The 25,286-nt window shown below is 46.7% G+C and overlaps 1 protein-coding gene across 1 annotated transcript in view; it reads right to left on the bottom strand.

Annotated features, from left to right (window-relative positions):
* Nucleotides 1-23,065, bottom strand: part of HOMER2 (homer scaffold protein 2) — a 511,148-nt gene extending 488,083 nt beyond the window's left edge. Inside the window, exon 1 of the mRNA XM_085644272.1 lies at nt 22,650-23,065. Coding sequence (XP_085500398.1) covers nt 22,650-22,654 — 5 coding nt within the window. The 5' untranslated portion in view covers nt 22,655-23,065. The remainder of the gene's footprint in view (nt 1-22,649) is intronic.
* Nucleotides 23,066-25,286: the final 2,221 nt, after the last annotated feature.

Raw genomic sequence — 25,286 nt, forward strand, 5'->3', positions numbered from 1 at the left:
GCCAAAAAAATTTCTATCCGCGGCTTTGCGGAATTTTTGCTTGTTCGCAAGATATTTCCCACGAGCACGCAAACTGCGTTCGCGAACAGGAAAAAAGCATCGTGACGCGCGGCACAAGCAATTCCGCGTGTTCGCGGAATTTCTGCGTGCTTGTAGAGATTTTTTACCGTTTTGCGAAGGTTTGCGTGGCGCGCCTACGCAAATTCCGCCCACCCCTAGAAAAGACCAACCACCATAAGCAAACCACACTCCTCGACCTTGAGCGCCTAAGACTGCCTGAATTAAATTCATGAGATTTATTGACTGCACTGACCCCACACTTCTGAGCAGCATTTTTGATCATGATCTGCCATGAAACATGGGGCAGATATAATTACCTTCTGCACTAGATTAAATTGGTTTATTTTCAGATATCATCAGCTAGCAGCTTTCCATCACCACAAACATGACTGATGTAATTACAAAGGCGCATTCATCTTTTATTAATACAGATAAGTTAGTAATCTTGCTTTTTTTAATGTTTGAGACCTACATGCTATGGATGGGAATGGCAAATATACTTCCTATTGGTGAATATATCAAAACCAACAAGGTAGACATCAGCAGATGTATGATTTACAGTGCTAGAAGTTGACATGCCAACGATACTCCGTGGCAAACACAAAAAGATGATGGATGGATGGAGTGCTGAAACTTTTCAACCATTCGCCCCCAGTCAAGAGATCTGGTCTTTATCAATCGCTCTTTAGCTCACTTCACCAACACAGTTGGGACTCAGCCATATGCAAATCAGTCTTGAGCCTGCTCACCATGGGAGCAGTCCAGCCCGAACTGCCAGGTCAGGTCCTCCCTGTACCAGAAACAAGCATCCTGGGACCGGTTTCACCCCTCATCAGCCAGGCTAGCTTGAATCCAGTGGCACAGTGAGCTATTATACCGCTGCATCGCAGCCAGCTTCATAATTAGTACAGCATTGATACCCAGTTGTACCTCAGGGTATCATCAGAGGCTAATATACACAGACTGAGGAGCTACCTCCGTGATTGAGGCCTGTTCAGTTGCAGCCATCCTCAAATGCATAATGGCTACCTGTTCAATTCAATTATGATTTAGTTCAACTTTCAAATCACCCATTAAAAACAATCAATAATACATCTGTAAAGCCAGGGAACAAAAAAATGAATTCTACAATATCTGGACAGATCAGAAACCATTTACGCATACTCATACATTCAAACATTTATTTTTTGTGAAGTACTTAATATAGCTTCCTTTAATTATGCCCATGTCAAAAACTGAAAAGTTACTTTACATACAAAAAGTACAAAACACGAGCAGGAAATAAGCCCACCTGCAAATTCTACATGCCAAATGACTTTAAATTAAGCCACTAATGAAGTGCACACTTGAATATAAGATCATTAATCACATTGAAATACTGTTCTATAACTATGTACATAACTTTCTGCAGAACCACGGAGTATATATTCTGTATTTTACGAAAATCAAAAAAAAATTGCGATTCTAAATCAAAACAAACAACAAAAAAAATAAACAAACAAAAAAAGGAGGAGTCCCTCACAAAATGCTTGTTATTAACATGTTTTTGCCCCAGGATAGAATGGCCTGATCCCTAGTTTTTGAAGTTCGATAAGTCAGCATGTTCACTCAGGATCCTCCTGAATTCCAAGCAGTCAGTACAAGCCAAATCACCATACATATATACAGGGTACTTTCTTCAGCTTCATAGAAGGGTAAAGCCCTATAACTAATCCCCCTCCTTCAACCTCTTTTGTCACATTCCAAGTTACCAGATCATTGCCAGAGCTTTTGTGCATGCAAGAGGAATGCCCATACAGACGCTTAAGGCTGCTCCTGAGCGGTCGTTTTTACTGGAAACGCTATTTTAGACTTTTTAACAAATAAGCCTTCAATTGTGTGTAGTATTTCCCCTTGTGTCCGCCCCCCCTCCTCGAGTTATTTCTTGCACACCTAGGGGTCGATAATTATTGTTAGGACACGCCAGCAGCTCTAAATCATTTTTCCCCGCTTCCCAGGTGTTGCTTGGCCGTTTTTCGAGGCTAAGTCACCGGGTCCCGGGTTGTTGGTTTTGGCGGCCATCTTGGGTTGGGCGCTATTGAACGAGCGCTCTACTCGCTCTATTTAAACGGCCAGTCATGCCTCCGCGCAGCGGACGCGGACAGCGGATGCGCCGGACCTGCGCCGGAGGTTCGCCAGAGGTGAGCCCATCTTTGCCCATCCGTGACCATCCGGGGCCTGGGGCCAGAACCCCTGGCCAGATTGTGGTTTACTCAAGGGCCGATCTATTACAACTTAATTTGGGCAAGTCCCTTCCGGAGCCGGCTACCCTACACCGGCTGGGCTGCGAGGGTCTGCTTATGTCACCTAGAGGCGCCAGAGGGCGCCAGCGCACGCCCAACATACATACCCTGAGCTACGGTCTACTGAATACTCGCTCTCTGCAGAGCCATAGGTTAGAGGTTTTTACACTCCTGGAAGACGGGGAGTTAGATGTCCTCGCGCTTACTGAAACATGGCTGGAGGACTGCTCAGCGCCCGACTTGGTGGCGGCCCTCCCAGATAACTATTTGGCTATTCATTTTAACAGGGAGGGAGCTAAGAGAGGAGGAGGAGTAGCCCTTCTTTATAAATCATGCCTCCGTGCCAATAGGTTCCTCTGCGAAACCCTTGGAGGAGCTGAGGTTATGGGGGTTAAGCTCAGGAGGGGAGCAGTCTGTGTGGTGTGCCTGGTGGTTTATCGGCCACCTTGGACTTCGCCTGACTTCCCTATCCTCTTTGTAAGATTGGTCCAGGACCTGTGTACAAGATACGATAAACTGGTGATCGTTGGAGACTTCAATTATCACTGGGAAAAGTCCCCTAAAGAAGGACAAGCATTACAGATCGAGGAGGCGATCTCCTCCTTAGGTCTCATCCAACAGGTTAAGGGACCAACACATGAGAAAGGTCATGTGCTCGACCTAGTCTGGACCACCATGCCAGCTCAGGGTATCACGGAAATTCTTCCTTGTGCTTGGTCTGATCATTTTTTAATTAAGGGTAGACTCACATTGAGGGGCCCCCTGTCCAAACCTGAGGAGGGCTGGAAAACGGCCCGCAAATGGAGAAACCTTGATGAGGAAAAACTGGTCCACCTCTTAGAACATCATCCCTCAGACATAGAGCAGGATGCCAACATTGATGCTCTATGCAGACATCTTCAGCATAAACTGGGGAGTGCCATTGATGTGGTGGCACCTCTCCGCAGGATGAAGAAGGTGGCGAGAGGAGCCGGGGCGCCTTGGTATAATGATTCCCTTAGAGAGATGAAACGCGGGGTGAGGAAGAAAGAACGGGCATGGCGTAAAAAGTATGACGCTATCTCCAAACAAGAATATACCTCATCCTTAGCCCAGTACAAACTAGCCATACAATCAAGGAAGGCTGCTTTCTTTGAGGAAAGAATAACTACTGCTAGAAATCCGCAAAAAGAAATCTTCCGGGTCCTGGCGGAGCTCAGGGTGAACAAGGAGCAAAGTCCTGAGTTCACCCAGGAGGAGTGTCAGAGGTTCCAGGATTTCTTCGTAAAGAAGATATCCGACATCTTGGATGAAATTGCAGAAACTGCACCCCTCGAATGTCCGCACATACCGGACCTCACTGGCCCGCTAAACATTCCACCTCTAGCTGAGCTATCCCTTATTTCCAAACAGGAATTACTTAAAATCACAGGCCGAGTCAAATCAGGCTCCTTGGTGGACCCCTGCCCGCCTGACATATTCAAGATGGCAATGCCAGGAATAGAGGAGGAGGTTCTGCACCTATTGAACACCTCTCTCCGGACAGGACAGATCCCTTCAGCTTTTAAAGAGGCTCGCCTGATCCCTTTATTGAAGAAACCTGGAGCAGACACAAAATGTCTGAAAAATTTTCGGCCCATCTCCCAGTTGCCTTTCTTGGCCAAGGTAATTGAGCAGCATGTGTTAGCTCTATTATCGGGCCATCTAGAGAGTAACAACCTGTTGGAGATCAATCAGGCAGGGTTCCGTGCTAATCACAGCACGGAACTAGTTATGCTATCCATTTTGGATGAGCTAAGGATGCGAGCTGATGTAAAAACACCGAGCGCCCTGGTACTATTGGATCTCTCCGCGGCGTTTGACACCGTGTGCCATAAACAGCTTCTGTCGCGGTTGAGATCCTTTGGCGTCGTGGGTACAGCACATGCATGGCTCTCTTCATTTCTGCAGGGTAGGACACAACGAGTACAGCTGGGGGATCTACTTTCTACCCCTGCTCCGATCACCTGCGGGGTCCCCCAGGGATCTGCCTTGTCTCCACTACTTTTCAACATCTACCTGCAACCACTAATTGCTCTCCTGAATAGGATGGACTGCCTAGTGTACAACTATGCCGATGACACCCAGATAATCATCCGGCTGGATGATGGTCCAGGAGCTCCCACCAGGCTACAGGACATATTGAAAACCACAGTTAATTGGATGTCCGAGAACTCCTTAAAAGTCAACCCGGATAAAACGGAAGTATTACCCATTTCCATCTCGGGTAACCCTTGGAGTGATAAATTTTGGCCAATGGAGCTGGGTGTACCCCCAAAGCCGGCAGTTGCAGTCAAAAGCCTAGGCCTATATGTGGATAATAAATTATCCATGGAAAAACAAGTTACCACCGTAGTAGGCACCAGTATAGGCTTGTTAAGACAACTTAGGAAGATCGCGGCCCTACTCTCATTCTCTACCTTGAGACACGTGGTCTCAGCCACAATTTTGGCTAGGCTGGACTACGGGAACTCCCTTTATTTAGGTTTGCCACAGCGGCTGCTGGACAAACTACAGGGAGTCATGAACGATGCAGCTAGGTTGATATTTAAAAAACCCAGAAATGCCCATGCCTCTCCCCTGATGCAGGAGTTACACTGGCTACCAGTTCGCCAGAGAATTGTCTTCAAAGGGATGTGCATTGCTCACAAGGCTTTGCATGGTAAAGCACCAAAATACCTAAAATCCCGACTATCCCCTTACATACCGGGTAGGACTTTGCGTTCGTCGGACGCCACCCTTCTGTCTCAGCCCCGCTTTAAATTGACCACGGTGGGGGGCCGTGCTTTCTCCAACACAATCCCAGCCCTATGGAACAAATTGGATCCAGAGCTCAGGAAGGAGAGTAATTTACTTTCCTTCAGAAAAAAATTAAAAACCGTACTATTCAAACAAGCATGGAGCAGACCTTAGGTGTACAGCTGGTTTCAAGTGAATATAACATCTATCACGTAAATATGGTCAGACAGCGCTTAGAGACCCCTGTGGTTATAACGCGCCATACAAATTAAATAAATAAATAAATAAATAAATGTCTATACTAGTGGGGAATCATATGTGCAGCCCCCTCCCATACAAGCTGCATGCCACTATAAAGCTCCTAGTCATTAGAGGGTCAAGGGAGTTTGACCATATAATGACAATATTGACAACTTTGAAATGGTTGCAGCCAGAGGAAAGGATTAAACACAAATTCAAACTAGGCTGCTTGACTAACAAGGCGCTTATCCTCCAGGCACCGATAGCTTTATTTGGACGCGTTCTACAGACTCAGCTAGGCTGGACTCATCTTAAATTAAACGTGGACCTCTAATAAGCATGAGATTGATGCAGGTGATAGTGGAAAGCTTTCACCGGAATGATCTGCCTGCCATTTGCATCCTCACTGTTTACATAAAGGAGGAGCAAAGGGGCAACAGAGCTTAAAGCAGTGGAAGACATGAGAGTTAGCAGAAGAATACAGGGAAGAAGACCAAAGTTAAAGTGGGGAACCATAAAGCAATGCCTTTGCCACAAGAGCTGCAATAATGGAGGCCTCACGAAGGGAAAGCATCCTTCGAGAAAGGCGGGAGAAGATGGGATGACTGGGATACTAAGGCATCTGTTTGAGATGGTACTGCTTAATACAGCTCAAAAACCACTGATAAGCATTAGTAATGGACAGCAGAGGATGAGAGTTTATTAGATATAGTGGCCCTGAAAAGAGGGAAACTAATTGTCTTGGGGTTCCAGATCATATTCCTGCCTTTTATACATCCCCGAAGATTCCTGAATAGTATTTCTAGCAGTTTTCAGCCAATTAAAGGGTTGGAAGAAAAACTAGAGGTATGCAGTGGCCTGAATAAACAGATCCATGATATGCATGAAGAACAGGGAACATCCTTACCCTTGTTCAATACCGTGCGATTTCATAGGAACAATTAAAATGTTTCATAGAAACCAATTCTGGACATCCATGTTACCAAAATGTATTTATCAAAAAGTTCAAGATGAATCGCAATGACCATTTCTTAGAATCCAAAAATCAAAGCATCTTTTTTTCGAAGTTGCCCTTTACATTTTTAGGGTGAAAATTATATGTATCTTCATATTTTCAAAAACAAATTAAGTATTGAATGCACGGAACCTCTTTCTCCCTTGACCATCAACTACTCTTCCTAGGTCCTGTTACTGGAATGTGTTTTACTTCTTTGTAAATTGCTACACTGGTGGAGAGTTGGGGTTACCTGCGCCCGCTCCTCTTATCTTCCTTCCCGACTGCTCCTCTTTGGGCGGGGTGCATTCACTACGTCTCTCAGATTCACAAACTTTAAAAATCCACCTCTCCATGGTTTTTGTTGTTGGTCCCCTTATGTACATTCCTTCTCTTGCCACTTTCCCTACTGCCCCTCTCTACCTTGGTCTCCTTATCTCTTATTCCCCTTTATATTAAAAACTAGGGCCCCTAACTGGCATTCATTATAGTGGTACACATTTGTCTTTAAAAAAAATAGCTTATCTAACTCTTTTTAAATGCATGAACATTTCTTAAAGTGTTCCTGGGTTTTTGCAACCAAACTTAGTTTTTTGTTCAACTAAATGGATTTTCAATTATTTTATTTCTCACTAATGGGTTTCGATTATTTTATTTTTCTATGAATCTACATATTATGCTATCTACATATGTCGTATCACTTAGTGCAACACTGTATCAATGTTTATTCCCTCTTTAGCCTTCCGTGATGGCCTTCTCATCGAATGGTTAAAATACCAAGATTTCAACATCTGCGACTGTTTATCTTTTATGTAAACTATTTAATATTTGTTTAGTCAAGTACAAGAAACCGGAGCGAATGATCACACCTGGACTGCTCCACACAGACAAAAAAAATATATATCTAGAGACACTTCCACTGTGGTAGAAACTTAAGAACTGAGATTTTGACTATGATAAATGGAAGACACTCCCGATTTTAAATCTAAATGCTGACAAGAAGCAACAATTCAGCCAGGCAAAGGAGACTAGCTCAGTTCAACACCTTTAGCAACCGCTCATATAAACAAAAAGTGTATATTTTTCTGTGGTTACAACCTGTGGAGCTAGCTGGCCAGAGAAAATCACCAGGTGGTTTAGCCACAGAGCCAGGGTCGGATAAGACTCATCCAAAGAGGGGGAAAAAGAAGGGAGGGGGGAGGGGGTGGGGTGTTTGAGAACATTCTCAAGGCCCTTATTTTAGATGGGCTGTGACTAAATGTGACTTATATTTGTGGTTGCGCGCCTTCTCTCCGACCCAGAAAGCAATTTCCTACCAACGGAGTCTTGTCCAGGAAGATATATAGGTTTACACTCCCTAGAAGCGACCAAACTCCTCTGGCGTGCAACGACGGCCAACATTTATGGCTGGGGTGACGAAAACCAGAAAATGCTTTACTGGCTTGCCTTACAACAGCAAGTCTAGTGACTAGTTCCAGAGATTATGGATGAAGTGGTCTGTATGCAACATGCCCTGCCAAACCTTACCCAGGCCTTTGCCCTTTACTATAAGAAACTATACTCCGTTTTTATGGATAAAGACCCGATGGCAAGCAGTCTCTTCCTTGACTCAATTGCCCTTCCATCCCTCTCAAATGAAGACTTACAACTAGTTGATGACCCTATTTTAGTGGAGGAGGTTGAGGACGCCCACTCAGGACTGAGCCCTGGGAAAACGCTGGCCCAGAAGGGTTCCCCCTGGAGTACCTGATGAAAAACTGTGACTTACTTCTCCCTCACCTTCATGCACTGTTTGAAGTGGCGTGTCGCCTGGGCTCCTTCTCGGAGGAGTTGGACTCCACCACTATAGTAGTGATTACCAAGACGCAACCCCCGTCCACTTCCGGCAAACTTTAACGCCCCATTTCGTTACTCAACTGTAAATTTGAAATGTGCGCCGCAATGCTGGCTAACAGACTGAAAAGGCTACTGCCAATGCCCGTCCACCCGGACCAATGCGGCTTCATGCCGCAAAGAAGCACATGACGCTGCATTCTAAAGCTCCACATGGTCCTAGCCCACCATCACTCTTTACCGCAGGGCTTCGCCATACTCTATCGATTTTGAAAAGACATTCAATACAGTGGACAGGTAATACCTCCAAAAGGTGTTGACTGCGCCGGCCTTGGTCCACGTTTTCAGGGCAGAGTCAATGTCCTCTACTCCCAACCCTCGGCACGGGTGCATGTGAACGGGGTCCTATCAGACTCCTTTCCCATAAGGCGAGGCATGAGCCAGGGTTGCCCCAGTCCCTCTCCTCTTCGCCCTTAGCCCAGCTCATTTGTGGTGGCCCGCTATACAAGGGCTGGCTGTGGGCTGTCAACCATGAAGATTGCATCGCCCTATACGTGGACGACGTCCTCCTGTATTTGGCAGACCCAGGGAGGAGTGGCTCCCGATGCCTCCACCGGCTTGAGGCCTTTGGACAGGCCTCTGACCTGAAAATGAACAACTCCAAATCAGTGCTAGTTCCCCCGCCCCCTCGAAGGACAGCTTTGACTGGCAGTCATCCATCTCTCTGCAGACTGAGCTTCAAGTACTTGGGGGTGTGGGTGACGTTGCACCCAGAGCTCACCCGGGCCCAGAACCTACAACCGCTGCTCGAAAAATAAAAGTGGACCAGGCCAAGCCTCCCCCTTAACATAATGGGCCGCAGAGCCCTGTACCAAAATGATGATGATGATACTGCCCCGCTGCCTCTACATCCTCCTAAACCTCCCTCTCCAGATTCCAAGGTCTTGGTTCCGGAAGCTGGAGGGGACACACGGACCATTTTATGGCAGGGATCATGGCCTCGACTAGCATTCATACACTGTGAGCGAGGCCCCTTTGATGGTGGGCTGGGAATGTCTAATCTGTGTGTATCTCACAAAAAGTGATGAAATGCTAATGTCCTAAGAAGGAGACATGTGTGTATGAGGAAGGGAGGCCAAGAAAATAATACTTTTAAAGACGAGAACCCTCACTCACCCGAGGGTGACATGCTTCATCATTGGGTCCCCTCTTGCACACTGTAACCGCAAGGTATACAGTGTGGGCTACAACTCTCAAAAAAGGGGACAAGAGAGGAGCGTGAGGTGTTTTGATGGGGGTATCCAAAGTGACAGGGGGAGTAAGGGGCAGAGTGTGAAATGAAACAGTGTGTAGGTAAGTAAAACTAGCTACAGGGTAACAAAATCAATTTTAATAGTAGTTCCCATCAGCTAGGATTAAAATGAAGTGATCTAGGATTTACAAAATATCCTAGTAATTGGTGGTCGACATGTTTCTGCCAGATGACTTAATCGTTCGCGGCATTCATCAGGACCTCTCAATATATCACTCTGCTCGTGTAATCAAAATAAATGAGTTACAGACCATACTCGTTGGTAGGTTATAAATGACAAAAGGACCAGCAGCAGTCCGGTACAGTGTCTCTAGGGGTAATATTAATTTACCTCTACCTTGCGACGAATGGTGCTAAAGAGCACAGATTGCTTCCGTTAGTCTGTCTCAGCCTAATTAGAGCACCAACCCGCTGTCTAATCTGTATCTCCACTATCTTGCTTCTCATCTCCCAGTCACCCACAACTGGTTCAACGGGGGGTTGTTCGACTCTGCCTATGAACTAGAAATCTCCCAGCTCTGTTTTCCTATTCTACAGGTATTGCTATATGGCTCACTGTTCTCCTCTCAGATGCCCACGGTCATACAGGTAGTATTGTTAGCTTGGCGTGCCGCTCAGTAGAATGGGAGGAGGAGGAGAAGAAGAGGAGAGGAAGAAAGACTTGACACCCTGATGGCCAAAGCGAGCATACCATCTCTTCCAAACTTCGACTAATACAAACATACTACCGTCATGCAGCATACCTCCTCCAGAACGCGTGCATAGAGATGGACTCTGCCCAGATTCCACCTGCCCCCAGTGCACAGTTACGCCTGCAGACTTCTACCATCTGCTACAGTCCTGTGACACAATGCAAGCATACTGGACTGCAGTAACAAGAGACCTAGCGGAAGTGCTGGGGGATTCCACTCTCCCCCAACTTGATCCTCCTGGGAATAGCAGAGGGCGCAGGGGCACTAGGGCTGAAAAGGCCTTCCTGGGTATGGCACTTCTGGTAGCAAAGCGTGACATAGCGGCAAAGTAGCAGAGTCCCTTCCCTCCCACTAATAAAATGTGGCTCCGTGGAGTAGACTGGTGTGCCCAGCAGGAGAGGGTAGTGTTTGAAGTGAGAGGCTGTCCTCAAAAGCCTGGACGTGTGTGTGGGCGTGGCGGGTGGGGGGGGGGTTAGGGGAGTGGCTGCACCTCTGACTTAATGTATTCAAACTGCCGCATCTGGGAGACCTATTGTTTTACTTATGTAGGTGACCTGGCTTGCATGGTGGCATCTGTACATGCAATACTATAGGCTGAATGTGTGCCTTGTTTCCTATTGGCCATCTTGTTGCTGTTAAGAACCAATAAAATAGTTTATCCCAAAAAAAGTTGGCGTTTGCATTTAATATTACACCCCAGGACCTGCTGAGGCTGGAGCTCAGCCAACATAAAGGAGTCTGCGTGTGGATACAGAGGGGTCCAACAGTAATTTGTAGCCAGATTATTCAGCAAGATCTCTGGCTCTCTATGTGCTACCGGGACTACACGTCACGCAGAAACAATTTAACATTCAGGAAAAATAATTTAAAAAATGAGGCTGTAACAACTTAATACTGTAAAATTCTCAGAATACTTTTGCTGCAACCATATGGAAAGGATGGCAGCAACCATGCGTTAGCTCTTCAAAGCTCCCGCTCATCACATTACTCAGCAGAAGCAAGATGTAACAGCACAAATGCACCAGAACAGTCCAAATGTAATGAGGAAAATGATGCCATAATGCCTTGCAACACACCAGAACAACAAAGAGCAAAAAACCGAGAAGCACTTCAAAGATCCGTGTTGAAATGAGAGGGATAAGAGCAGATATTTTAACCCGATTATGTCTGGTTGCTGGCAGCCAGGAAGAAACCAAGGGGGAAAAAAGTCCATAAAATACAGATCTGCTTGGATTTATCTCGATAAAATGGACACAATGCACATCCCCAATATGAGTGGCTAGACCTCCATACGTTTGCCATCATTTGGAAGAGGTTCTGAATGTAGTTGCAAGTAAAGAGTTGCTTTATCAATGGAGGATTGTCTAATGTGCGTAGCTCATTTTATGAGGAATGCAAATACGGCTTCTGGAATGGATGGTGTTTTGAGTAACGTCAACATTGTTAATGTTTCAATATCCTCTTTGAAATCAGCATCAAGTCCACCTTCTGCCAGAATAATGAAACATGCTACCATAAATTGAACCTAAGATCGACAGGGCTTCCGATTATGGTAGGGAAAATATAAGAATTGAAAACTTCAGCGGGAGGCACGGAATGCTGTTACATGGAATTCACTCTCAGGTTATATGGTAATCAGTGGGAAGTCTTCTGAACTTTTTAGCAGCATTAATAAGAAGGATTACAAGAAAAAACATGGTTCTTTAAAAGGTAACTCCAAGCTGACGTTTTGTTGATTTCCCAGACGCAGAGAGTACATTATGCAATGAGTAGGAAGATAGATCCGAGATCTATTAGAGAACAAACCATCGTGCTGGTAGGTGAGGAATATTTCTGATTAGAAATCAAGTAAGAGTACGCCGGTCCTAATTCAAAGTTCTCATCTATGTACAGTACTATTGGAAGAAAAAGGAACACAGTTTTACAAACAGAAAAGCTAATTTGGGTGACATCTGCATAAAGCATTGCTTAGAACTCATTGGAGAGTGCAGTTCCAAATGTCGCATACCCAGAAAGATTAACAGAACTGACAGTTCAAATTGAGGGCTGCAAAGGCACTACATAATGTGGACATTAGCAGAGAGTAGATGGGGGTGCTGCAATACAGGCATTTAAAAACCAATGTGTAAAATAGGACAGTATAGTAAATTACAAAGGAGGTGTAAACACTATATGAAAATTGAATCACTTTTGATATCACAGGAAGTGTAGTTTTTTTTAGCAATATTCAATAAAAACATAAGGATGTAGCAGTTTTATCAATTGTGAGTGATTAAGGGCAAAAGCATCACATCAATAGCCAGACAGATAGCCTGTGTGCAGGTGTTTTCTACGTACCAGATGGGATTTAATACAAATTAACTTCAACTCTAGCTACTCCTGACTCACTATATATTTGTATTGTATTGGGTTTTGTGAAGCGAGCAATTACCCAGGGATAGGGCGTCCTGATGCTAGCAAATGAGATGATGGAATCTGTTGCAAAAGAAGACTACAAGGAAAAGAGACTAGTTTACAATTATGTGGGGAATCAGAACACCTTTTTCTCATAACTAAGGTTTGGAGGGGACAGCATACTAAACTTTAGCAGAGATCACTACAAAGGCACACCTCCTGGACAATCCTTATTATAATTCGAAATAGACACCATGTGTGCTTAGCCACAATGAAGAGATATAGATGCAGTAGAAGCGGAGACAAGATGTCGTTTCTAGCAAGGGGGCTACATATTTGCATGTAACAGAAGCAGAGAGCCCTGAACAGGCAAGTTCTTGTGATAGGAAGCCAGGGAAGGGTGATCATGTGAGAATTAATTTGGGCATGTTTACTGCAACTGAGGACTGGTCACTCAGCTGTATTTTGCAATACCTAAAGTTTCTTCAGCAAATATCCAGGCAAGGCCACAAAGAAGGAATTGCAGTAATCTAGCATGAAATTAATGACTGCTTGAACAAGAGTTTTTCTTCTCACACGTGGGAAAAGATACAGATTTTCCTGATCACTCATCCAGAAACCAGTAAGTTTGTTGATGCGTTTTTCAAAACTTAGATGTTGACTTAAAAATAATATCAAAGTTGCAGACCAAAGAAACAAGGATGAGTAAAGTACCAAATGATTATGGCCACCAATTATGGGACCAGACAAGAGATTTCTGAAGTAGATGCCATCTGTCATGTCCTTGTTAAGCCTTCGAGAACTGTAGCCCATCCACCGAGTCACGGAGCAGAGACAGCTCTTGAACAGTTTCTGAAGTATCGACAGATCACCATCAAGTCAAAGGATAACCTGGGTCATCATCAGCATAGACAAATAAGCCTTATGCTGCAGGACACTTGGAGCTCACTTAGAGGGGTCACATTGATGTCAAATATTGACCAGCAGCCGCGGCCCGTGGAGGGAGTTCCGTGGGGCGGTAAGGCGGGGCGGGGGAGGGGCAGGGTGGGGGATTCTAAAAACCGGAATATGGATAATTACAGGTAAGTAAACAATAAAATAAATAAAACGAATTTCGTAGCGCGTGCTGCATCGCATTTTTGCGATGCAGCGCGCGCTACGAAATTCGTTTTATTTATTTAATTGTTTACTTACCTGCAATTATCCATATTCCGGTTTTTAGAACCCCCCACCCTGCCCTTCCCCCGCCCCGCCTTACCGCCCCACGGAACTTCCTCCACGGGCCGCGGCTGCTGACCAGCTGAGGGAAAAGCCCCGCAGAAGCATACAGCTGTTTGGCTTGGAGGGAGGGAAGAAATGGTCCAGTGAAGCTACCCATGCATAGTTCTTGAGACAAGGAGCTAGTCAGACCTCAGGGGACAGGATGTTGCCTAGCGGTCGACCTACACACTGGGGAACCGGGTTAGAGTCTCGGCAGGGACGCTCAACATCCTGTGATTCTGGGCAAATCACTTAATCTCACCGTGTCTAAAAAAAAAAATTTAAAAACAGAATGCGTCCTTCTGTAAGCAACTGGTGCTCATGTAAAGTGATCTGATACCTCGGGTCAAGTTTGTGCTGTATAAAACTCAGGGGGAAAAAACAAACCTCCACTGAGCCATTGACTCAGATATCCCAAAGTAAAATGGAGGTATGAGATACTGTATTGACCGCTGGAGAAACGTCGATTAAGATGAGGGCCACTGCTCCTCTTAATCAAGAATCAAGTTGATGACATTACATGCTGCAAGAGGAACCCTTAATGAAAAAGGTTAAAGAGCTGTGCTCTTCAATGTAACTGGGGAGTTGGCAGTAGACAAAACTTTCCGTGATTTTAGCAATTGTTGGGCTCATCTTTTGACGTGTTTCCCCTGACTTTTTGCATTCTGACCTCCCGGTTTTGACTCTGTTTTTGCTGCCTTAGTGTCTTTGTGCACTTTCTCACTGCTGATCAGTGTTAAAGTGCAAGTGCTCCTGTTGTAAATTGTTACTATGGATTGGTGGTTCCATTATTGGCATGTTTGATTTACTTGTCAGTCCCTAGTAAAGTGCACGGAGTGTGCCAGGGCCTGTAATTCAAATGCTGCTAGTGGGCTGCAGCACTGGATTGTGCCACACACACAAGCAGCCTGTAAATGCAACTCTGGCCTGCCATTGCAGAGCCTGTGTGCAGTCTGGGACTGCGTCAAAACAAAAAAGGGGGGGGACCAGGAGCTAGTTAATGGTCCAGTGCCTATGCTCCGAAACGTCAATGGGGTAATCACTATGAGGACACTGTTCCGGGGTGGATATGGTCAGAGGGCGACCAAAGTCCAGCCTAATGTTAAAGGATAGAGGAGAAATTAGGTCTAGGGTAAGGTACTAGGGATGGGAGGAGACAACAAAGTGTCTCTTGTTGCCCTCACACACCCCGAGGGATGTCATGCTTCATCATCAGGCGTGTGCTCCTCGTCGGGCCGGCGGTGCAATGCCCTACGGGTCCCCCGAAGGGTCTCTTTGGCGGAGATGTTTTAGAGAGCTGCCGATGGGTGCATGCGGGTATGTGGAGGGAAAGTACCAGGATAAGGAGTGGAGGTAGTGTGTGCAAAATAAATTAAAAGTACCTAAGGGTTACCTAAGACTAGGGGGTGTTTTAATAAGGAGGTACCCTTGGTACGATAAAAAACCCGTAGGTTAATTGTTACCAATCAAGACGTAATGTGTCTAAGGTAGCTTAAAAAGTGGTCGACATGTTTCGCGCCTTAAGTGGTCAAAGCGATCCCTGGCGTTTCATTTGGACCAGTAGAGGTGAGTGATGTGAGGAAGGTGCACAGACTAAGTGTAGTGAGAGGGGTATAAATCACCCTCTTACTGGGCAAAGGGGGGGGTAGTGTCTCCTATACAAGTTGTGTGTGATTAAGGAGTCTGTTATGCCCCCTTTGTAAAGGACCTAAAAAGGAATTGGGTTTACTCCTTGAGCTAAGCGGCGTAGGATGCCCACACCATCAAGGGGGGTTGCTCAGGTGACGGCACTGGAAACCTGTCCGGTCCAGACGCCAGCTCGGAGTCTGGGACTGCCATGTCGACCTGGCAAGTGTACCCACTTGTCAGGCCCTAACCTTCCCTTTTCTTAGTCACCCCTAATGTAGGCCCAAGGTACCCCTGTGGGCAGGGTGCAGTGTATGTGAAAGGTAGGACTTGCCCTGGTGTGTGTGGCATGTCCTGATAGTGAATTACTGCCCATTTCGTTTTTCACTATTGCAAGGCTACCTAATTCCATAGGACAGAATGGGGATCTTATTTATAACATCTTATAAATATAACTGGCCCTGGGATTAAGGTAGGAAAATAAAGTTAGTATGCCTGAATTCAATCTAAAGATGCATCTTTTAGCAAAGGTGATTTTTTATATTCTGTGTTTGAAAATACCACTTTTAGAAAGCAGGCCTTTTCTTTCTCAGCCATCCAGCAGGCTTCTGCTGGGTTTGCGGATTGACTGTCTGGGTTTTGGATGACAGGGACTGGGAAGGAACAGGGGCTGGGAAGGAGCAGATTTCCTTTCACCTGAATGAGCCTGATCTGCTTCTGACAATGCGGTCTTCACCTTCTGCCAGGAAGCAGCACCAGAGAGGACAGTAATAGTTTGGGCTGGGTATAGACACTCTCTGCCTTCAGAGGATTTGGTGATCTAAATTTCTGGAGTCTGGGCCCCAATATTTATAACTCTTTTGGACCAAGAAGAAGAGCTGGAGAAGCTGTCAGGAGGAACTACCACTTTGCTGTGTTGGCCTGCAGTGGCTGCTTATGTCTTGGGTAGTGAACAGACTGGACTGAACTTTCTGCAATCTCTTTTTCTAAGTTTCTCCAAGGGCTTGAGGTAGAAGTTGCTCCCTGTTCAAGAAGTCTCAGGAACAGCAAAGACTTCAAGTTCTTCTGCCCAGAGCACTGGGGACTGTGTATTTTGTGCTTCAACAGAAGAATAAGCAACCCAGGACTCAGTGTCCTGAAGGCACCACAGAGGGCACAGTCGCAACACGACCCCGGTCTCACCGACGATGCCATTTGACACCGCCACCGAGCCGCTGCTTGCACCGCAACCTGTGGGCACCACACACCACACCGCTTCATGACACCACCTTGGTATCCCCGACGACGACGCTTCATGCTGAAATGGACCCCGAAGCTTGCACCGTGGTTCGAGGGCACCTCTTGTAAAGTTACATGACGCACCGCCCTCATCCTGCACCGCCGCCTTGCCCTACCGATGCGGGCACCATCGACTCCATTTAGTCAGCCGACGACAGCGCTTCAGCAACGATGATGACACTGCTTGCACCGTGACCTGCCAGCACTGGGACGAGCACTGCATCACTTTGCACTGCGACCGTGGTCTCACTGATGACGCCATCTGACGTCACCCTCAGGTAGCAGAGCGAGCAGCGGCTCGGTGGCATCGCACACCCGCACCGCTACACTTCGCACCGCAGCACCCGATGCCCGCCGACACCAGCGCTCCTGACTTCAACCGCGAGGAGTTTGTTCTGCAACGCGTGTGACTTCGAGGGCCCAATGACTCCTGCACTGACCTGCGGAACTGACTCCTGCAGACACTCTGCTTTCAGAAGCTCAATGAGAGGTTGCTGATGCCCTGCATTTCTAAATGTACTGTTTTGCGGGTCTCCCCGACACCGTAGCTGGCCCGCAACGCCGCGGTCAGCCAGAACTATTCGGGTTTGTTTGTTCACAACCCTGTGATTTCCCCAGACAGAGCTATCGACTTCAAGGAACTTTATTTCAAGGTTATTTTGATAACTGAAGATTTCTAAGTACTGTATTGTGGAATTTTTTTATCGTTTTTGGTCTTGTCTTAAGTATATAAAAATGTTTAATATTTTTCTAAACTGGTGTGGTGTCCTTTTGTAGTGCTTACACGGTATTACTGTTGGTTATGTGCAAATTCTTTACCACTACCTCCAAGAGAAGCCTGACTGCTCGTGCCAATCTACCAATGGGGTGAGCAGGGGTTATTTTAGGAGTGTAACTCCCCTATCCTGACTAGAAGGAAGAGTCCCTACTTGGACAAGGTACCTACCTCTGCCAACTAGACACCCCCATTTGTAACAGCAACCATAGGTAGAAGCAAGATAGGGCAATATTTTGCCATGACAGAGGTTTCAGAATTCGTCTTCTTTAGAAGGGGTGTCTATGAGGACATTTTTCCATGACTCGGGTAGTATGTCAAAACTGAGAAATTACATACTGTGTAGTAAGTAAGAGAACAAGAGATGGTGTGATTGCCTTAGCTTCTCTAGCAGCGCACGGACTGAGGTGAGAGCTACATGTAATCGAATAGGGACTAGTGAAGAATCCCATCCTGGCTGACTGAAGCAGAAGAGACCAGGAAGGGGGCAAGTGTTCAGCTGAATAAAGGGTAGGCATTTGCCTGGTTTATTCTGTGCAGTACTGATAGTATAAAGGGTCACAAAAACACCAATTGTGACACGAGGAGGTATCCCCATGATGAAGCATGACGCCTCTGGTGAGTGAGGGAAACCGTCCTATAAAAGGGACTACCTTAGGAGGACAGTTTTTCACCAGCCATCTCTCTGAGATATTTGATTCTCTTCCTCTCAATATACTTCTCTCTGGACCCGAGGACAATTAGTGTTTTTGTGATTGTCATATTGGGGAGAGCGCCCTCACTGGTCCTTAAATTCTCCTCGAGCCCCCTCTTTGTGTCTTATATTAGTATAAAGGGTCAAACATTCGCTCCACTTCTATTTCCCACAGATCTTGCTATACCCTTGCCAATCCTGTCCAGCTAAGGTGTAACTGAGCAGATTTTCGAGAAAACCGACACCAAGAAATTATTCAGAGCACAGAATGCTCCTTTCCAACTCGTGCTTTTTGCGATACCTTCTTGGATGGACCCAATTTTCATCCTTAGCAATGAAGGACATCTTTGACATGGTACTGTAGGATAAGATGTGCCTAGCCAGTGGAAATGCCCCCATTTTGCTGTATTGTTCTCTTGGGGACGCCTCGTAAGGGGCTCCCCTTCTCCTTCGTTCTCATGTATACAAACCAGTTGTTGGATTAACAAGCGCTCTGTCCAAACACCCGAGAAATCCTCATTCACTCTAGCAATTCAGCAATCAAGTAGGGACTGTCTATTCAGCCATGCCTCTCCCACAACCGCAGAGACCATCATATCCCCAACTCTTACAAAACGCACAGTTTTAATTCGTTATTAAAACTTCAAGGTGAAGTCCCACAATAAATGCATCAGAGAGTTGGAAGAATGCCGGTCAGTGTGCCACTGTACACATCTTGTAGGGGTACTTCATTCAACGTTTGCGGTTAAAAAACCCGAATTACCAAATCAATCAATTACAGATTAACAAATGACCTACAGATACTAAAAAATATACATCACTTCGAGAAGCGTGGAGAAACTCCTGGATCGAAACAATATCCTATCCTGATGACAGCAGACAAGTATCTAGCCACCAACCTGCCTATTTACACACCAGTTGTTGATCATTCGGTTTCAGGAGAAGGGTGTCTCTTCGAATTCCTGACCTAACTCCCCCATTATATCAACTGAACAAGGAAGCAGCAAAACGTAAGGTGTGCGTATCTCTTTAAGGCTCACGCCTCGCGAGGAGGCGGCTGCTCGGTACTTCTCACCTGATAGAGCGGAAACAGCCCCAGCAAGCCTCTGAGGTGTGAGAGGTAGTCATTCAAGGGTGTTGGCGCATTTATTCGTTTGTATCCCAAGATCACACTAAGTAGAGGGAGGTGACCAAGGAGCGAAAGGTATAATTTTAAAAAGGTGATGCAAGTAATAAACACCATGCCAGGGTGCAGGTTAAGAGATTGCATCATGGTAGACTTAACTTGCGATAGAAATTGCTTTTGCGATGGGTGTTAACTGTGTGGCAGCCATGTCTCATTCTGCGATTCGATGCTGGTGTGAAGAAATTGATGTAAACTCCTCTGGAGTACTCGCGCGGGTGAAAAGTGAGCTCATGCTCCTGTGGTATGAATTACAGGCGCGTCACTTCTGCCTAAAGATAGTTCAGTGGCGCAGGCAGTGTGGCGGGACGAGGAAGCCCCGCACCAGACAGTGAGCGCAGCGCACTGAGGGAGGCGTCACAGGACAGGCGCCTGAGCCTCAGCGCACATCCAAGCTCTGGCTCTACAGAATATATCACCCCGCAACAAATTGGTCCAGGTGGATTTCCCGGTAGTCAGGTTCCTCTGTTCATAAATCCCCTGGCGTAGCTCTCAGTAGTGCAGGAGGTGCAGTGACACCAGGAGCATGAAGGGCCTTTCGTACTTCATGTCTACCCGACTCTACCTCAGCTTGGAACAGGGGGCCTATTTTACTTTCTTGCAATAGGGCCCTCGGTACCCTTGTTACACCACTGCAACCAGCCTGCCCATTTTATTTTTAGTCTCGCATTCCCCGGGTTACGCTCGGCGCTTCTCGATCGCAGTCGGAAGCGATCACCCTCGTTTATGCTGCCTGTCCGGTTCAATGTGTGTTTCCCCTTTGTTATCGTACGTTAATACCAATCTGCTGACTTGGGGGAGGAAACAAAATACAGAGAAGACAAAAGTCAAAACGCTGCCGCCAATTAGATTTAACACCAAGTACAGCGGATTTTAATCGCACGGCGAGTTTAGCGCTTCGAGGCACCGGGCTGCTGCTCTCTGTGCTCTTCTGACACAAATTACTATGGCGGCGCTTCAAATGTTTGCTTCGGTTCCCAGAATAACACAGATTCTTTTAGACAACAACAAAACCTTTAAAAACGCTATCCCTCTACCACTTCTACAATTTAGGAATAAAAAAAAAATTCAAGCCATATTTAATCTCTGCCAATCTGCACACCTAATTTTCAAGCAAATATGAATTTTCACTCAAGAATGATTTCATCCAAAGTACACAATTGGGAGTCTGGGGGAGAAGCAGTGGATGGCTATCAGAACTAGACTGACCATGTGTCATTTGTTTCCAATGCCGTTTATTTGGTGGGCTCGTGGCTAGTATGGATGGCTTCATAGACTGATAGGGAAATGCACGTGTGAAGTGCTGCACTTTGAACAGTACTGCGGCAGAGGGGACCTGGTGTCTGCTTGATAAACCAGATTTTACTAGTGGGCATGTGCTCTGCTCTTTTTTTCCCAACACGTGAATAACTCTGGAAGTGTGTTGAAAAAGTGGGCCGAAGTTTCACCCTCTACGCGCCATTGAACATGATTAAGTGTGTTGAAAAAGTGGGCAGAAGTTTCACCCTCTACACGCCATTGAACATGATTAAGATGGCAGGCACCGGGGAAGCAGGAGTTCTCAGCAGCGATGCCCGACCACGGCTCGGCACCTCCCACGATCGCTGCCTCCGTTCACACTTACAGCTCGGTGCGTTCCTGTCAGCAGGGATGACGAGCAGCTGACACGCCACGGCTCCTCTCACAGCGCGGGAGTCTCCCCTCGTCACTTAGGAACGCGCAGAAACGCCCTCGCATCACATTATGAGTCAGGCCTTCGCGGTACTGGAGACGCGGTGTGCCGATATATGAGGGACCCAAAGTGCATCTTAATGCCAACATGCAACGCGGCAGCGCCACGGGCACATGGGACTGGCTGCTGTGAGCGTGAATCACCAACACCTGGTGCTCATCCTTAACTCAAGTCAACAAGCGGATCCGAATGAATGTCAGACAGCTGTCACACTGAGGGCCGCTTGAACACATGCGCCTATCCTTCACACCCAATCACCCCCCCCCCCCACCTCTCCCTGCACGCGGACCAGAGACCTAGGCCTCACACATCATGTAAAAGGCTCCAGACCACATCTCACCTGCTCCACCGTCATCACCACACAAAGGCACACACCATCCAAGCCTCACGGCCCCAGCGCACGCCCTCAACAGCCCAAGGGCCACTTACTCGCATTCATGTCCCCACAGACTCACACCTCATGCAACAGCCCCCCAGAAACCCAATAGCACATAAAAGGTCATTCAAGAACATTACTCAACTGATTTTACGATACTTCACCCCTCCAACCTGCATTCTCTCGTCTATCCAAAAGATTTAAAAAGCATCCTGTCTTATAATTTCATACAAACTCCGATTGTGCCTCCCCACCTTAGGAAAAACACAGCAACCGCTAAAATAAACAGGCACCACTCCCGCCCTAAAAAACAACGCGTGTAGCACACTCGGCCTTGATTTACCCGCACCTCAGAAACAATTCCAACAAACATCCATTTTCAACCCTCTTGCAAGACATTGCTCCAGAGGACCCACGCAGCACAGCATGCCTACACAGTAGTGGAAGCCATGCCCAGAATGCGCTGTCCTTAAGAACCCACACAGCATGCCTTCACACAGTAGTGCATGTCATGCACAGATTCCGCATGGTTCTTAGTTTCCAGCTATCACTTACACTCCCCTACATATGTACCGTTTCCTGAAACCCCCTACACCCACCCGAGAGTGATCGGCACACGTGCCACCCGAACAGTAAGAACACAGTCCAACCCCTCATCGCCTACTATCGCGAAAAAGCAATCACTTAACTAACCTCACGCATTAAGTGTCCCGCACGCAGGCAAACACACCACTCAAAAATACAACCTCGTATAAAACCCAGTCAACAACCAGATGCTAACAAGAGAAACTCATCACAACCAGCTGCCCAAGAAAACATACCACCCCTCTAATTATAAGCCAACGTACCAGCAGTGGGGCAGCCAGTAAGTCACGGGCCCTAGTGCAAAGGAGGAATTTGGCCACTGACTGCTGTTTGAACTGTGAAATAAATCACCAATCAAGGGTCAGTGAGCCACTCAGGCGTCTGTGGCCCGGTGTCACTGCACCTGCTGCACCAATTGAAAGTGCATCCATGGTGCTGCACACTAGCAGAACGCATAACACCCTGTAGCCCGCATGCCAAACCAGCCACAAAACTGCTACACGGTAAAGTCGTTGCACAAACTTACTAGGAGACCCAAACTCTCCGGACTGCACCATCCCCAGAGCACACACTTACCCCATCTCTCCCTCGGAGTCCTGCCCTGGAGCCAGTCTCACCGGAGCGGGCGTGCGCCGGGCTTGTCTCTATTCCAGTACCGGCGCTCACAAGTTCAGGCGCTGGGCGCCTCTCCCGGCTCAGCCTTGGTGCAGTCCCATGCCTGACGCGGTGCCGGCTGCCAGCGCCGTATCGTTCCGCGGAGGTCACTGTCCGCCCAGCAGCCCTAAGACAATACCCGCGTCAGTGCGGCTCAGCAGCGGGCCTGGGCCGTAACAGCAAGGGCGTGTGAGGGGGTGAGTCGGCGCGTGAACCTCTTTTACCCCCGGGAACGCAACCCAGACAGCGGTCCTTCCCACCTGCCTCCAGCAGATGCCACCTCCCACATAAAGAGAACGCGAGGCACGACCATGCGGATCCGCTGCCTGTGTGTCTCTGCTCCTCCTCCTGCGTGTGGGGCGGCGGGCACCCATGGGCGGGCGACGGAAGCACGTGGCCTCCGCATGGGTGCCAGACCCTGGAGGAACTCCGGGGCCTGTGACTAAAGCACCCACTCGAGTCGAGCCATGTGCCGGCTGGGGGCAGATGCCCTGCAATCCTCACAAACAGCAGAACAATGTCTTCGCTTTCCGCTACCTCCCCACCTGGTACTGAGCTGATTTTAAAGATGGAGAGGGCGCTCATGTGTTTTTTAAAAGTGTTACGTCTTTCTGTTATCCGGATACATTGTTCAATCACCAAACGAGTAGCCTAGTTCTGGGAACGAGGAGCTGCCATAACCTGTTGCAGTATTAGTTTTTTGGATTTATACAATTGTTCTCTGAAAACGACAATTGCATTTATTTGTGCACATTCAAGGTGTTCTGCATTTAAATCCAATCTCCCATAAGAACTAGTAAAATGCCTGGCTGTCACGTGACCTTATGTCACGTGTGACCTTAGTTACCTCAGTGCGAGTCGCTGTGGTCTGAAAAGCCAGGATTGACTGAAGGTGCCACTCACCACAGGGGCCACCCGGCATCTAAGAAAGTGGGGGTAGTGCCAGGGGTCCAGCGGGTCCAAAGGGCAGTGTTTCATTTCTCCAGTGGATGCAGGTGGTCGGCTTTGGTAGTCATTTTTGGGACAGAGGCTGATTTTTTCTCCAGACTTTGACTTAGGGAACTAGAGAGGAATAAGAAGGAAAACAAATTATAGAAAAAAGCGATAAAGGGAGAAAGCAGAGATGTAAAATATCCTGCAAGAGTGAAATAAAGAGACAGGACGTGTAAGATGTAAAAGAAGGAGGAACGAGGTGGATTCAAGACTACACAGCCTTAGTTTTCAGCAGCCCACCATTCCTCATTGCCTGCCGCGGACACTCAAGAAAAGCTTTGGGCCCCTGCAGTTTGGTCTTAAAGACTAAGCTCGCTGAAAGGTGTCTCGTTTCCAGATGGAGACATACAGAGATTAAACTTGATCTAAATGAATCAATTTTCTTCTCTGACCCTATAAAATAATCAACCGTGCCTATTCACTTTGGAAGTTGTTGTCCTTATTTCGTCCTCTTTCAGGCAGGTCTTTTCTTTGGAGGTTCTACTGAGAAAGGCATGAAACCTATTCCAGTATTTGGGCGTTTCTATTTTTTTATGATCATTTTGAATGATATCGCTATGTTTTGCTTACTTCTTTTATTAAAGCGATAGAGCAACACTGCACTGAAAAGAGTGTGGCCATATGTATCTTGTCTGAATGAGTAAAACATGGGATGGGACTTCAGAAAAAAAAATCCCCAGTGTCCTTGTTCACTATTATATGTAAGTGCGGGGCTTATGCCCCCAAAAAGGCAAGTGGGCCCTCTCAAATGTTATGGGGGCAACGTCGTCCGGTTAAAAAATTGGATACTCCAGTTAAATTTCGTCCCTGGAGCAACCATACTTTCAATCAACAACATTTCTTCCTCTTCGCCTGAGGTGTACTCACAGTTCCAGAAATATTTCACTGACAAAACGAGTTGGATCTGTAGAGTCTCCAGTCCTCCACTCTACTCACAACTCCAGACTGACTATTGTGCATCTCCAGCCACTGAAGTTCTCTCGTGACCCACAGGCTACCCGAACCATGTCTTGAAAGGAATAGAAGAGGGGCGCAGTCTCCAAAGGAGGTCATGAAAAGTATAATGAAGGGTCTTTAGAAGGGGAGTGGCCTGGGTAACTCTTTGATTAATAAATACTCACTTAAAAAACGAAACTCTTTCGACAGAAATCTGAAAACACAAAAACATTTTTAACGTGCTTGAGTGGATTTAGTTTGAGGCGCTAGAAGCTATTAACACCTGGAAGTGCCACAACTGTCTCAGGCTAAATAGTGACAAGAAACTCTGATGCCCTCAGTGCCAACCATTCTGGCACCACCGCTTTCGGCCACACGTTTTGGAGCCCTCCCAACTCTAGTGAAAGGAGTGAAAAAAAAAATGAAGGAATTAAGCAAGACTCCATCCTTTATATAAATCCTCAGGTCATTGCAATGACTGGTATATGTTTCTTCCACCTCCGTGTCTTTAAAATAATTCTACATTTACTTACTTTTTTCACACAAGGTTACACTCTAGAAACTTCTATGCCACCCAGAGTGAATTACCCTAAAGCCGAGTTAGGTTTAAAAAATGAATCCTTCTACAGG

This window comes from Triturus cristatus, chromosome 3_1 (genome assembly GCF_964204655.1).
Source record: "Triturus cristatus chromosome 3_1, aTriCri1.1, whole genome shotgun sequence".
Classification (NCBI taxonomy): Eukaryota; Metazoa; Chordata; class Amphibia; order Caudata; family Salamandridae; genus Triturus; species Triturus cristatus.